The sequence below is a fragment of the Trematomus bernacchii genome, unplaced genomic scaffold, assembly GCF_902827165.1.
Source record: "Trematomus bernacchii unplaced genomic scaffold, fTreBer1.1, whole genome shotgun sequence".
In the NCBI taxonomy this organism is placed as follows: domain Eukaryota; kingdom Metazoa; phylum Chordata; class Actinopteri; order Perciformes; family Nototheniidae; genus Trematomus; species Trematomus bernacchii.
This window is the reverse complement of record NW_022987682.1, coordinates 58,165-74,336: the sequence shown is the minus strand read 5'-3', so window position 1 is coordinate 74,336 and position 16,172 is coordinate 58,165. Positions and strand designations below refer to the sequence as shown.

Here is a 16,172-nt window from a genome sequence, read left to right as displayed (position 1 = left end):
TTTGAGTAAATATTATAACATGAACATCAAAATGTAAATATTTGGAGCTAAATGCTTGATTGGAATACAAAGAAAGACTTTCAGGTTTTTGGTAAGACAATGACATATAGCACTCAATAAGGTAAGAACAACATTCATGTGTAATCTACATGTTGACATTTAGATTGAATGATATGTTAAACATTGAAAATGTAAATATATAAATGAAACAAAATAAGAATAGATTCTAACTCTCTGGGAAACGGTCACATGTCAAACTGAACTTGATGACAACAGACTTTCTGTCATGTTTACATGTTGACTGTACCACCACTAAAACACAATGATTCATTCACTGATTTAAACATCTAAATGTGTGGCTTTTGATGCAGCTCAGAAATGAAAAGACAACAATTCTAAATGTGTCAATACAAATGTAAATAATAAGAATCAGATACTTATTTGAAATACAAATAAAGACATTGTATAATCTTGATGTTGACATGAAGACTGAATGATATTTTAAAGCATTGAAATTGTTAATGTGTTTATGACAAAAGCACAGAAAAACATAAAAACAAAAATGTTTGCATCAGTTACTTTAAGGAAATAATTTGATTAATTGATACTACAATAACAACCAAAAAAAGAAGTAATTAAAGTATGTTAATCAAACTGAAACGTTTACAAATTCCTTGTAAGTTGTTGTTGAAATATATGGTCAACCTTGCCATCTCATAAACAGCATGTTACTTTGTGTGCTTCTCTTCATATAAATCAAGTGTAATCTAAATGTCCATGAGAGGATGATGACTGTAATGAGGAGGACGGGACCCTCTGTGAGCACGAAGCTTGTAGTTTCTCATTAGATATGAAATGACTCTTTGAGGCTTGCCTCTGCTTGCTTAGGTGTGATAAGTTTCCAAGCTGCAGGAATATCAGCAGGCTTTGCATTGTATGCTGCTGCAAACTCATTGTTGAACTTTGCCAGTACATATTTCCAGTAGTCTGATGCCTGGAGGCTTGCATCTGGTGGGATTTTCCAGTCTGGATAGATTTCTTTGTAACGCTTGTAAGGGTGCGGTTGATCTTTTGTATCACTGCAGCTAAAACCTTCGTCACTGTTCACAGAGGAAGAGCATATGTCAATGCCAAGTTTTTCTGTATCACTCCATCTGCATCGACCCAGACCCTCTGGACGATGAAGTGAAGCGAAGTGCTCAGTGTGGGCTCTTCCTCCTGCCTCACAGGGTGCTTTGCAGAACGGACACTGTTTACCACATCCAATCAGTGTGTTGAAAAGCTTGTCCTGAGGATTCACATGAAGGCTCTGTAGTTTAGTTTGGATGTTTGTTTTTTTAAACTTCTTTCTAAGAGTGTGTGCCATCTCCGTCACACACTCAGTGAGCCAGTGAGCAAACTGTTCCTTGTCGGCCTTGTTCAGGGTCATGAATGCCCCAAGAGCATCCTGGGAAATGACCAGTTTGTCACCAAGTTCCTGACAGACAACTTCAACAAATGACTTTAAGTTGCCACTCTTTTCTGTTTTAGCTTTCTGGATAGCATTATTTATGCTGTTGACACATGACTGGAGATGTTGATCCTCAAACATCGTAGACCCATCTGAGAAGCGTTCCAATATTTTGTTGAGTATCCATTCCTTCACATATTTCTCATAAGAGGAAATAAAGCTCTCATACTTTTTAAAGTCATCCTCTGAGAGCAGATCCAGTAAAAGTGAATACTGGAAGGACATTCTTGTGCTGAACTGCTCACTTGTCTTCATTTCACCAATGATATCAGGACCCAGGGAACGGTTGACAAAGTCTTCGACTGCAGGCTTCAAGCATCGGTCTGTGAATTCTTCTGCCTTCTTCTGGCACTGGTCTACATTATGGAACAAGTCTTTAAAATCAGCAAGAAACTTTCCTTTGTTTTCGTTCAGACATCTGTAGGGATCATTCTTTTGGAGGAAATCTTCATGCAGTCTCTGAAACCTTCTGGCTGCGTCTGCACAGATGTGCTGTTTCAGAGAGACTTCAAAAGTGATGTCTGTTCCAACTTCCTGATTGTTTTGCAGCCTCTCATCAATCATGTTTAGAATCTCATCGATGTAGGTATCATGGTAATTACTCTTTCTTTGCATTTTTTCACTCACCATCTGTGAGCAAACTGCAATGATGCTGTCAGCTGTTTGTTGTACAGCCTTTGCATTACCTGGTATGTTTAACCACTGTTTAAATGTGTCTGCACCTTTATTGAAGAGTCCTTCAACTGTATATTTAAAAGACACCAGTCCACAATCTCTCAGGCTTTTTTGACTTAACAAATCACTTGCATGACCTCCCTTGGTTGATAGATTTGTTCTCAGGTGGTGAGACACACTGGTGAAAATGTCCTCCTCCTTCATTTCTGTAAAGGATAGTTCCTTCACTGTTTCAGTCCACATCTTTTCAAATTCTTTGTCCAGCTCTTTCTCTTTCATCTGGACTTTTTCCTTTCGGCATTCTTCAATCAATACACATACTCTGCCCTCTAAGTCCTTTGTGTGGTTCTCCTTGATTTTATCAAGTTCTGTCATCCCCTGTCTGATGTCAGCTGCTGCTGTGAGTTGATTAAACACAGAGCTTTCCATTTCTTGTCGAAGGCTCTTTGCACTGTTTTTAAACTCCTCTCTGTATCCCTCAACAAGATAGACATGACCCTCTGTTTGCTTGAAGTACTGGTCCAGATTTTCAAGAAGCTTTGTTTCCCATTTAGACAGCTCTGTCAAAGCATCATTTTTCAATAGCATGAGAAGTTCTCTCATGTCAGATTTGTTAGATTTATCAGCAGGTGTACCAAAATTGGAGATTCTTGTTTCAGCTTGTGTAACCCATGTGTACATTTCTTTTTTGAAGTCCCATTCCCATTTGTTGAATTGTGTGCACAGCCTCATGTATGCATCAGCCACGAGACTGTTTCTGAAGCTGAAGATGAAGTCTTCATGTTTTACTGCCGTCCACAGGCTCTTCATCCACTCTGTAAACTCCAAGATATTATTAGCTGATGATCCACAACTTCCCAAAATGGTGATTATGTTCTTCTTGAGCTCATAGACAGCCTCGCTGTAGCCTGCATTGACTGGTGCCATCGGTGGGTTTCCATTCCAGAGTCCAGGAATGTACCAGTTTCCAGTGTCTGGACTGTACTCCATCACATCAGTGAAGCTCGAGTACTCTTCTTTCTTTTCCATTTTGGCTGCTGCCTGGGTCATCTCGTTTAACTGCTGCAGGAGCAGTTTCCTGTCTCGCATGTTCTTGTCATGGGCTGAAACATCGGACACATTCTGGTGAACAAACTGACATTTGGGCTTCTTTTTGCCCACCTCTTTCATCCTGAGGAAAGCGTGTACAACTATCTGTAGGATGTCCTTCATTTCTGTTGAATTCTCCATTGCAATATTCATGATGGTGATATCACTCAGCCCCACAACAAGTGTTGCAAGCTCATTGTCGTGCTCATAGCTATTGTCCAGTTGTGCGAGCTCTGGTGACTTTAAGCCCTCAGTGTCAATGATCACCATGAAGTCACAGTTGAAGTCTTTTCTGACATCTTCATTGATTTTAATCAGCAACATAAAGGCACCTCGAGTGCATCGACCACTGCTGACTGCAAACTGCACTCCAAACATGGTGTTGAGGAGAGTGGACTTTCCTGTGCTCTGAACTCCAAGAACTGTGACTACCAGGATCTTGTTCTTAGGAGACACCAAGTCATTGAGCTGAGAGAGAACGTCACTCACCCATCTGAGAGGTATGTTGGATGCTTCTCCATCTACAAGCTCAAGTGGAAATCCATCAAGCATTAACTCAGCACATAGCTTGGGGAGATGCTGTAGTTGTTGACGTGCTGGGTCTGTTTCAGGAAGGGAAAGGGAAGCTTCATAGATCTGCCCCATTTCACGGAAGAAGTGTTCAGTCCCTAATGAGCTGTTGGAAAGTTGTTGGTCAATCTCCTTGATCTCCTCTTTGTTCTCAGGGTTTTTGCATTTTTCTTTGTACTGCTCCCTGAGGTCACAGAGTTTCTCTCGAGACACGTTATCGAGGTTCATTCGCATCCATTTCAGGAAATAGAACCTCTCTATCTTCTTCTTCTTCTTCTCCTCCTCCTCTTTCTTCTCAATCCCTGGGCTCGATATTGCACTGATGAAACATGCGATTGCCTTGGACATGTTCTGAGAGTTCTGTTTTTCCCGAAGTTTGGTTTTCTGTACCTGAAGATCACTTTTATACTCTTCTATTTTTTCAGACCCAACTTTCCGAAGCCGGAATTCTTCCTTCTCTAAGCGAGTAAGCTCCTTCCATATTTGGCCTTGCAAGGGAAGCTGAGCTTCTTTGTATTTAAGAATGTCTTGAATTTCTGCAGTGATAGCATCTGCATTTTGCTTGGCAGTCTGGCACTCTGGAGAGTCTTCATCAACACAGATTCGAAGTTCATGGGCAATGGCAGACATTTGTTCAATTCCCATCTTCATCTGTGAGTTTTCAAATACATTGCTGACTTTTTCCTGCAAATCTTTGACAAAGTCTGCATCATTCATGCTCTTAGTCTTTAAAAGGATGTTGCTGTTAGTCAAGTCCAACTTGGTTGCTACCTTTTTTACAGCATCCAAACTGAAAAGCTTGTTTGGAAGGTTACCCACCAAGAAGATCTGGGCCTTGTGGTTTTGGTTGGTTAGCAGCTCACACTCAGAGTTCAAAGCATCAAAGAACACAAAAACTGCTGCCGATGTCTGACACAAGAAAGCAAATTGTGTTTCAAATGAAGCAATGTCCCCACGAAGGTTAGCTACGGCAACTGGCTCGCTGAAGACATCCATGTTTTTGTTCCCACAAGGGAGGTACCAAGTCATTTCAACCAATCCATTGGATATTCTCCTTGGACTGTCCCCACCCTCCATGTTGCGGTGAACGAAGGTGTTATGGTACTGCTGAGAACTGCTCAGAAGCTTATTGAGGATCTCTGACTTGGACAAGGAGCACTCACCCAGTCTCACAAAAGATATCATTGGAAGTTCAGAGACAACAATTCTCTCTTCAGTAAATCCCTTGGATTCTGAAAGTGACTGAGGTCTGTACTTTTTAACAATGTCTCTCATGGCCCAAAGCATGAGTGTGCACTGCTTTGTGTCACAGTTGGGAAGCAACAGAGGCACGGAAAACTGACACATGGACATTTTGAGGGCCATTTCCTGCTGTACAAAACCATCAGAGCACAGGAAGAGAGCAGTGATAATATCAAGGGGATTCAGTGTGTCACCTGAATGTGTACTTTTGACAAGATTATCAAGATCTAAGCGATCCCCAGAGTTTGACTCGCATGCAGATGTACATTTCACATTCCTAGCTGTCACATTAACCATCATTAGTTTCTTCAGAAAATACCATGGAAGATCTGAATTACACTTGGCAGGTTCATCGGTAATGGTCTTCTCGTCAATGCTTAGAACTGTGCTGAGGGATAGCTTCTCTTCATCGTGGTGATCCAACCCCAGATCCTCCAGTAAGCTCTCTAGGTGTGTCTCTGTTTAAAAAATATATATGAATATTAAACCCATTATTTTTCTCGTCCTCAATCCAATGTTTAGCATTTAGATTTCTAACATTTTACTGAATTTTGCTTTAACACAATTACATTTTGCAAAAATTATGACTATTTTGGGCAGTCAATCAGTAAACTGTTTGCCTAATGCATTGATACAAAACCTTTGACAATACCGGTAGTAGAATTCAATCTTCTGTTTCCATTAGTTTTGAAGTAGGTCCGAAATGTAAATCTTTGTGAAGATAAAAGACATAATAATCTAATTGATGGAATTGTAAAAGGACTTAAAGTGGACCTATCATGCTATATTTGAATAATATAGTGTAGGACCATACCTATATAAGGCATATTTATACTTTTTTTTTTTCAAAATACCAAACAGATCATGCATTTTAGCCATGCCTCATTTTGCTCAATTTGACATTTTTTAGCTCTTTATTTGCAAGGGCAGATTCAGTGAGAACAGCACCATCTACAGGCCTGGCATATGTACTACAGCGTCTCCAGTGCTTTCGAACGGCAATGGCCGTGGCTGTTTCCTCCTGATTGGTGGAGTTGGCCCAATAGCCGTAGCGCCACTGTCCTGACGTCAGGACAGTGTTCAAATCTGGATCAGTTTTGATCAGATCCGTTGCAGCCCCTTTTTTAGAGATTTGGGTATGGAGGAAAATAGAGAGGGTTGTGTTTTCTGACACTTGGTGAGTTCCCTGGAACACCGGGGACACATATTCATCTATAAAAGACGTACTAAAGTGCATTTTGCATGATAGGTCCCCTTTAAAAGAGGTGGATAGAGATATTGGTGAGCATCAGAATTCAGCAGATTTATGAAATTCTCAGAACTCTGACCTCTGGGTCTGGAAATTATCTTAAAAGACTCAAGAGGCGCTTTCACACCGGAGTAATTTCCCCCCCGAACTAGGCCGATAGGGGGGGGAGATTTGGTTTCACACCAAAAAGGATCTGGGCCTAGTCCCTAGTTCGCGCGAACCTTTTCAACCCCAGATAGTCCCTGCTAGAGAGGTAGCGGAGGAAATGGTTCGTGGGTGTGTCAGCCACACTAACAATTTCTAATTGGCTGGGCGAATTGCAAACCACGCCCCGTAAAACTCTGAAAAGTTTTGTGAAGCCGCCATTTTTTTTGCTCGCAAGTACTTTGTGTGAAAGCGGCTAAGGAGGACACTCATCGACAACTGGCCAATAATTGGTGCTGGATACATTGTGCCATCTTGAGGGCCAGTATCCCATGGTCAGTATGAACTCTAGCTTTCACCAACTCATAAACAAAGATACTATTAGGAATTATTTTATGTTGAATGACTGTATAACCACCCAAAAAAATAGAGACTCTTGCAATCCTGTGCAATAAACCTGCAATGTGAGATATAAACACTATCTGCAATTTGTACGGCGCTATAATCCCTTTAATGTAGAACATACTTATTTTTATAAATATCCCAACTTATATTCTTTTTAGGTCACAATACTTCAATGCCATCTATGTCACTTAGTTTACTGAAATTGCTGCTTCTAATTTTGTAGCTAAGGTTGTGTACTTATTTGTCTTTTTTTTATTTTGTTACTAATGTATGCTTTACTTTTTGATTATTTCATGTCTCTTTCTTTTAGCTGCTATTCAACTTTTGCAGAACTTCTTTATCCTTTGACGATGAAGTTGCTCAGTTCCTGCATTTTGGATTGATTTAAATTGTGTCTGACTTTCTTTATTACTTTATTAAATATAGCAAAAGACACATTTGTGTATTAATCATTTATCAGTTTCTCTTAACGGAATTGAAATGCCCACCACAATGTAATCTGCATTTTTCTCAGCAGTCTCGAACTCTGAAAGGTCTTTATTAACCCAGAAGCATGTTCACTCAAAGCCATCTGCTCAATTCCAATCTTCATCTTTGGGTCAACATCTTTGACATTGTCTTTATCAACCATGCAATAATGATTTTATTTGACTTACTTGTGTTGGCAGATGTTACAGTTGGACTGCTTATTCTTCCATTCCGAAGTTTTGTAGAAACCTGTAGAGAGTAACACTCCCCTGGCTTCAGGTTGTTGAATGTCATCTTGTTTGTGTCAGTTGTCTCTTTCATAATGTCTCCCTCACTGCAACAAGTCACAATGTAACTCTCCACTTCACCAGCAGGGGGGTCCCAATGCAGAGACAGTGACTCGCTGCTGACCTGGTCGACTGTAATCTGCACAGGAGGGCTGGGCTCTATGGGAACATATAAAGGTTTCACTGAAACTGAAAATTCATATTCTGTCAAAGTTTGTCTGCATTTTAAAGTGCAAGTAAAATAGGTGTAGAGACCCTTATTTGTCTGAAAGTAGCTTTTAACAGAGATTTTGTAGATTTGTTCAGGAAGTGATCCAAAAGATTCAGAAAACACTTGTTTTTCTGATTTACCTGTGAAGACAGATAGCGAGGTTGCTTTGCTTTGATTTCCATTGTCTGCAATCCTTGTGATGCTGAAGGTATACTCAGTGCCAGGTATCAGTCCATCAACCTTCACAGGGCTGGAGTCATCAACAGTCAAACTGCTGCTGTGTGTTTCACAGAAGTAATCTAACTGTAGTCTAAACCCAGCAGAGTTTTCAGTGGGTGGAAAGCCAAGAGAAACTGTCTCCTGGTCAGAATTAAGAACTGTTACTTCCCCTGGTGGAGGAACATCTGTCATAAGAGAAGAAAAGTACATCTCAGTATCTTTACATATCGCTGCGTATATATTTGTTACATTAGATCAGTTATTAACAGTCACACTTACGGTCGGACTCTGGTGCTGCTGGAGTGTTCTTTCCTTCCTCACAGCACGGGTCAGGGAAGGGATTTGATACATCATCATATGCCTTGGTAATAAGAAAAATATGTTTTAATTTGAAATAGTAATGAGTTCATTAATCATACCTTATTCACAATAGTGTATATGACAACATCTATTTGTACTGTAATGTTTTAGTTATTTAATTGTTTACCTCATCAGAGCTATCCATTGCTGATACACTCTCAGCCATCCCACACTCTCCAGATTATTCAAACAGCTTCTCACTGAAAACATTGAAAAGAATCCTGTAACAGTGTAACACCATCTACTCCAACAACTATGTAACACAAAAATCACAGAGAAAAAAAACAATCAGCAGACTATATGAGCCATGAAGGAAAGATTAAACATGATGAGTTAGGAACGGGCAGGACTCTGACCCAGCCCAGCCCACAACAATTTGTTCCATGCAGCGGTGTAGTGCTATTGGTTTAAGGACCTGTGCCACCTGACTCGTGCATTCGTGCATGCCCACAGGTTTTGCTGGTTGAGAATGTTATGTAACCACTGTCACTTAACAATCTCCAGCCAGAATCAACACAATAGGAAAGTCAGTAAACCAGTTTGCATAGTTCTAGGACTCATTGTGGGTGATTCTTACAGTATCTGCTACCCACACCTTCACTTCATGAATCCCTGTATCATGTGAAGGCAGAAAGAATGATAAACCTTATGCTAAATATTAGAGAAGATATATTTACTTGTAAGTTAAAACCACACGTTTGCATTAGCGCCATTGCCTCTTAGTATGCAACCTAAATAATAATAATGTTAAGTAATGTTAAAATAATGTTCCTTTAATGTTAAATTAAAGGAACAACATATATATCATTCATATATATAAATATATTAAACATATTCATTCATACGTGCACGCTGTCAGCCGCCCTGGACAACAGGTGTTATGCCCGCCGAGACATGCATGCACCTCGCGGGAGCGCGCACAGCATAAAGCGAAAACGCCCAGACATTTCAATGATTTGTACGGCAAAGTACGGTTTGGAAACGATATCATTTTCTTTTTGGTTCATCAATGATGATAAATAATCTGAAGTCTATAGTTTATGAACATTGAGTCATTAATATTGTATTTCCTTGATATGATTGGTCTAAGTTTGCAAGGTTTATTTGATTAAGCTTTCATTATTTCTCAGGTCGAACTCTTTTGTGTTCTTTTCGCTGTGTTTTTAAGCATTTCAGACATCTTTACTAAACTGTTATTCTAAAATGAGGTTTTTAAATGTGAAAAAAACAATGTAACATCCACTCTGTCAAATAAAGTATGTGCTGATAACACCATTTGATTCAGTTTGATTTGAAGTGTCCTTACTCTAGAAACAAAGTTAGGCCTACTATGTGGATGCATTATTTGGCAACGCTGGTTCTTTGCATCCTCCTGTTATTTCAGCCAAGATGAGTGTTTCCCGCGAGGTGCATGCAAAACACGGCATAACACCTGTTGTTCTGTGATTTTTGACAACACACAGATGGCAAGTACCAATTGACTCAATCTGTGTAAGGCCAGGGTAGTGCTATTGGTTTAAGTACCTGTGCCACCTGACTCGTGCATTCGTGCATGCCCACAGGTTTTGCTGGTTGAGAATGTTATGTAACCACTGTCACTTAACAATCTCCAGCCAGAATCAACACAATAGGAAAGTCAGTAAACCAGTTTGCATAGTTCTATGACTCATTGTGGGTGATTCTTACAGTATCTGCTACCCACACCTTCACTTCATGAATCCCTGTATCATGTGAAGGCAGAAAGAATGATAAACCTTATGTTAAATATTAGAGAAGATATATTTACTTGTAAGTTAAAACCACACGTTTGCATTAGCGCCATTGCCTCTTAGTATGCAACCTAAATGATAATGTTAAATTAAAGGAACAACATATATATCATTCATATAAAATGTAAATATATTAAACATATTCATTCATACGTGCACGCAACAAGATGAGTGTTTCCCGCGAGGTGCATGCAAAACACGGCATAACACACCTGTTGTTCTGTGATTTTTGATAACACACAGATGGCAATTACAAATCGACTCAATCTGTGTAAGGCCAGGGAAAGCCCAACATGAAAACTAGCTATTTAGGGGTCTTAAAGAGAGAATTTACCCCGGGTTGTTTAACTACTGTAGACTATATGCAATATTTTGTCGAGCCTATATCTGTCCTGAGTCAGGTTTGCCGATGCCAAACCTTTTCCAGGGCATCTCCTTTTATATTCCTAGTGCAGTAACTTTCTGTTTTGTTTCCCAGGAACGATTATCTAGTTTCCAGTAAAGTGAAACTTATGGTTGGTCTCCTGCTTTTCAGAGGGGCATGTGCAATAAAAGCCATCTCTGAGTTCCCATCACATTGCTGACATTATTTTAAACATATTTTACATGGTTTGCATCAACTGTTCAATGATCGTATTTGACTTACTTGTGTGTGGAGCTGTTGCAGTTGGCCTGTTTTTTATTAAATTACATTACACTTGATCTTTCTTTCCAAAGTTGTGCAAACACAGACACTCAGCAGCTGAGGTTACTCGGATACTGAGTGTCTGTTTGTCTGTGTCCATCGTCCCTCGCACAATGTCTCCCTCACTGCAATGAGTAACAATGTAACTCTCCACCTCACCAGCAGGGGGCACCAATGAAGAGACAGTGACTCCCTGCTGATCTGGTGGTCTGCACAGGCAACACGTTCTCACTCCCAACCCGTCACATGTTGATGGTCGGTCAGGGCCCCTCCCCGTCACCCTATTACGCACAGGGTACTCCTTGAGCGTCAGTTTTCAACGGGCAGGGCGTCCCATAGACCTCCCATAGCGTTGATAATAGACGCCATGAGAACGCTCTCCGGCAAATGCTTTACCCCGACGGTCGGTTGCTATTGTCAATATTAATATAATCATTATTTATTTTGTAATAGTCACACTCGATTTCGCCGATTTTCTTGTTGCCCCAGCTGGTTGACACCTCTTTTAGCAGAAACAAAGGCTACATTAATGTATTAAATCGATGTTAATCCATGTGTGTGGTTGTGGAATTAACGGACGTGCCGTTGTGCGATTGCGTTGCCAGGCAAAACTCTAGTTTACAAACTCTTCAACTACAACCCTAATTATATTTAACACTAGAACCGCCAGAGGTTTTTTTATACCTAAAACCGCCACCTGGGTCAAATTGACCCGCTATTAGAATGCATTGATTTTCAAAGTAAAATGTTCTTTTATTGAACAGTGAGTTTTGATCGCACAGGGATGAAACGTATACCAATAGAATCTGTGGACTCTCAGCTTTTCATATGACAGGGCTCGACATTATAAATGGCCCGCTGGCCCGGAAGCATTATTTAGACACCCCGGCCAGCATAACGTACTTTCATCTGACTTCATATTGACAATTTTTAACAACATACAGTAGGGTGCTACATAACACACTTTCAGGAAAAGTTACGGACTGGAAGACTTTAATATGTTATTGAAAAAAAGTTACACACAATAAAAAACAGCTCTGGGTCAAATTGACCCAATTGGCGGTTCTAGTGTTAAAAACATTTTAGAAGGCCTCACGAAATGCTTTAATGTAAATTCAAATTCAAATGTGAAGGAATGTGTGTAATGTGGTGATTGACATTATTCACCCACGGATCTATGGGTTGGGGTATTTTTCCACACGGACATTTTTGTTAACCGGACTTCCTGTTTACCCCGGTCTTCGCTTCCCGGGCTTGAAGCTGTTTACATGTTGTTCTGATGCTAAATAAAAGTCTAGCTTGTACCTTTGATACCCCGTCTCCGACTCCCGTCTCTCGGCACTACAGTAGAGATGGGCGAGTCCTGATTCATCCGGATCATTAACCCGGATCCTAGAAATGAGCTGGTCATGACGAGTCTCCCCTCTCCATTAACCCGAGTCCTTGAGTCCCACACTTGGTGTGACGTACAAATTAAAACTATAAATTGCGTCACTCGCTACTCTCTTTATAACATGTAAAATCACATTACAACGTACCCCAAGTCCATCTACCTACCCTTTAGCAAGTATACAGTCACAGGATAGCTGCCAGAAGTGATCGTTTGGCTCAGGGGAGGGGACGCGGATCAGTGAAACTTCCTGCAGACTCGTGGGGACTCAGAGGAGCCGACGGCTCCAACAGCAGACTCGCAGATTCGCAGATTCGCAGATTCGCAAATCCTGACTCGCTGCAACACACAGCGGATCAGACTCGTGCGGACTCGGAGCCGTAACCGTATAGCAGCAGATCCAGAGATCCAGCAGACTCGTCGTCATGCACGAGTCCACACAGCAGACTCGGATTCGCAGATTCGCAAATCCTGACTCGCTGCAACACACAGCGGATCAGACTCGTGCGGACTCGGAGCCGTAACCGTATAGCAGCAGATCCAGAGATCCAGCAGACTCGTCCGTCATGCACGAGTCCACAGCAGACTCGGATTCGCAAATCCTGACTCACTGTGTGTGCAACACACAGCAGAGCAGACTCGTGCGGACTCGGAGCCGTATATAGCAGCAGATCCAGAGATCCAGCAGACTTGTCCTCATGCACGAGTCAACAGCAGACTCAGATTTGCCAAATCGCAAAATAACCCTTTTTTTTGTGATCAACATTTTTTATTAAAGCAAAATACAATGTGTAGCGGAGGTTAATATAACGTCAGTTTAATAGATAGATAGATAGATAGTACTTTATTGATCCCAAATTGGGAAATTGTTGTTGTTACAGCAGCATAAGGCATTTTACAATAAAACAAAACTACAAAATATACAAGAATAGAAATAAAAATAAAATAAAATATAAAATATAAAATATACATGTCGAAATAGAAAATATACATGCAGATATTATATATATATATATATACAAATATATATATATATATTCAAAATATATGGAATAATAATATGCTCGTGAAATGCAACAACTTTTCGGTTTCACCAATAGGATTTCTACGGTCTTGGTCATGCTGACTCATATGACTCAAATGACTCGTATGATCCGGATCTCTTCAATGACTGACTCAGAAGACCCTGAGTCCGTAAAATGATCCGGATTTGCCATCTCTACACTACAGTAATAACAAAATACATCCGTCATAAACAATACCGGAAACAGACGTAGGCAAGATCCTCAGCTCGGTGATTTGGATGTTTTAGCCGCAATGCACGCTGGGATATGGTGTTTATAAGATGTGAAATCCGAAAAAAAAAATTTAAAATAAAATAATACTTTATTCCGAGTTTGCTTGCTTTTCTCTTTGGAGGTCATCACATAACGGCATTGTAATACACGGTTCGGCTGCATTAAATATTACATATCTGCCGTAGTTCGCTAGAGCCCTGATGAGAAGACTTCTGGACAAACAGGAAGAACTGCCGCCGAAACTGAATATGTGACGTGGATCATAAACATATCAGTAATTAAACAACATCTTCAATTTCTCTTCACAATATAAGTCTCCTTGCAGTATCAATACTAATTCGGCTGACTTTTATATTTGATCCAATTGGTAGATAGGCTGTATTTACACCATAACGGTGCACAGCTGATAGAAAGGGACACCTAGTGGTTAAAGCACGTTATTATGGGGGGTATACAGATAAATATTAAGCCTGACAAAGTACTAATATATTGCTTTCCTGCAATGTTAACTACTGTATGTTTAAGCACTTATTTTAACTGATATTATACATATGTATTATACTCTTATAAGATGTATGTAAATAGTATAAGAAATGTGCAGAATACGACAGTTTAATGGTGGAGGTATACACACATATTGATAGATGTCTTGTAATGCACTGTTGAGGAACCTGCGACCCAAGTTTTTCATCTCCGACCTTGTCAGGTATTGAACATTCAATAAATAAAGAATACAGAATTATTAAATATAAAACACAGAATGTGTGTGATTATACTAAATGATTTACAAATAAACACCACTGCATATTTAAAACTGTTACACATGCTGCCGTAACGAAGAAATATCAACCTTTTTCTAACTCAATATCAAGCCACACTTCACACACTTCTTTATTTTAAATCCTTATTAGTTTGTCTGTCTGTGTCTCCTATTAATATCTAATAATAAAAATAATCAAATTCAATAACGTGCTTTAACCACTAGGTGTCCCTTTCTATCAGCTGTGCACCGTTATGGTGTAAATATAGCCTATCTACCAATTGGATCAAATATAAAAGTCAGCCGAATTACACCAGTACAAATAGATGTTGTCATATACGCTATTGTGAATAAGGTATGATTAATGAACTCATTACTATTTCAATAAAAAGAAAATTGTTTATTACCAAGGAATATTATGATGTATCAGATTCCCTTCCCCATCGTTTCTGGGAAACAAAACAGAAAGTTACTGCACTAGGAATATAAAAGGAGATGCCTGGAAAAGGTTTGGCATCGCCAGAGAAATGCAAACCTGACTCAGGACAGATATAGGCTCGACAAAATATTACATATAGCCTACAGTAGATAAACAATCCGGGGTAAAAGAAGAGGTATCGTTTCTAACATGGTTAATCAACAAAGGTAGGCAAAACTTTCTTTGTCAATTATTGTTTAAGTTCTCTCTTTAAGACCCCTAAATAGTTTTCATGTTGGGCTTTCCCTGGCCTTACACAGATTGAGTCAATTGGTACTTGCCATCTGTGTGTTATCAAAAATCACAGAACAACAGGTGTTATGCCGTGTTTTGCATGCACCTCGCGGGAAACACTCATCTTGGCTGAAATAACAGGGGGATGCAAAAAACACAGCACAGGAGGCCTTTGCGGGAGCAATATAAAGGTTTCACTATAACTGCATTTTAAAGTCAGACTGATAGTTCAAATAGTTGTGGTTAAAGACAATTCACATTTTATCATGTTATGCACCTGATTTTTCTAAAAGTAATAACATACTAATGTATAAAATATACTGACAGCATACTTCATCTTAAAGGTTGCGGGGGCTCTACGCTTCACTTTTAGTGCCTAAAGTAATGACCATAGTACCCCTCAAAAAGGGCCACATTTTGTTGTTCTACTCTAAGCAAGTCTGGTTATTAACAATTATTAATGATAATTAATATAAATAAAACTGCTAGAATTTATAAAATCATAATTGATAACCTGCAGAGAAAAAAAAAATATATGTATAAATGTTCTATTATTTATTTTATATATTATTTATTATGTATTATTATATTTGTATAACTTAAATTACATCAAATCAACTCTTGGGAGCACCACGTTGTATACAAGGAAAATGACAGCCAGTTTATGAAGTCGCATTAAATAGTAACAAGAAGTTTACCAGACTGTAAATAAGGATATCTGATTACTACCTGTTACTGTTAACAGGAAGACCATGTCTATAGCTAGTAAAAGTCGAAGAATATTTACATTTTTGGATAGTAGAAGTTGGCAGAACTCACTCTTTGACAAAATATTAATATTAAGACAACAAATAAAAAACACAAAAACTAAATTAAGAATTCAGACACAAATGTATTAATTTAAATAAAATTTAAATAAACTAAATAATAATAATCATTTTATTGACCAATGAATTGTTTTAAATGCAGTGTCCTTTATCCACACATGCAAATAAACCACTATTAGGAACTGTAAATTATTCATTAATAGTGACAATAATTATTATCAAACCATTATTTTTTAATGTGTAAGTTTATTTCAAACACTTTAATGTGTCGTAGAGAAGGATCTCATCCTTAATCAAAGATA

General features: G+C 39.2%; 2 protein-coding genes across 6 annotated transcripts in view; both read right to left on the bottom strand.

The window, feature by feature from the left end:
• LOC117487666 (interferon-induced very large GTPase 1-like) overlaps window positions 1-16,172 on the bottom strand; it is a 339,011-nt gene that overhangs the window by 266,476 nt on the left and 56,363 nt on the right. For 3 of the 5 annotated variants that reach the window (XM_034136304.1, XM_034136303.1, XM_034136305.1), the window contains 2 exons: window positions 7,991-8,254; window positions 7,541-7,798 (listed from right to left, as the gene is read on the bottom strand). The exons of 1 other annotated variant lie outside the window; for it this stretch is intronic. In XM_034136304.1, the coding sequence (XP_033992195.1) occupies window positions 7,541-7,798; window positions 7,991-8,254 (522 nt within the window). The remainder of the gene's footprint in view (window positions 1-7,540; window positions 7,799-7,990; window positions 8,255-16,172) is intronic. One more of the 5 variants, XM_034136306.1, reaches the window with a different exon arrangement.
• LOC117487668 (up-regulator of cell proliferation-like) lies at window positions 562-10,137 on the bottom strand. Its single transcript, XM_034136308.1, has 4 exons — window positions 9,943-10,137; window positions 8,557-8,629; window positions 8,349-8,430; window positions 562-5,544 (listed from the first exon to the last, which is right to left on the bottom strand). The coding sequence occupies exons 2-4, from the start codon at window positions 8,593-8,595 to the stop codon at window positions 845-847; spliced, it is 4,821 nt and encodes a 1,606-aa protein (XP_033992199.1). The 5' UTR covers window positions 8,596-8,629; window positions 9,943-10,137; the 3' UTR covers window positions 562-844.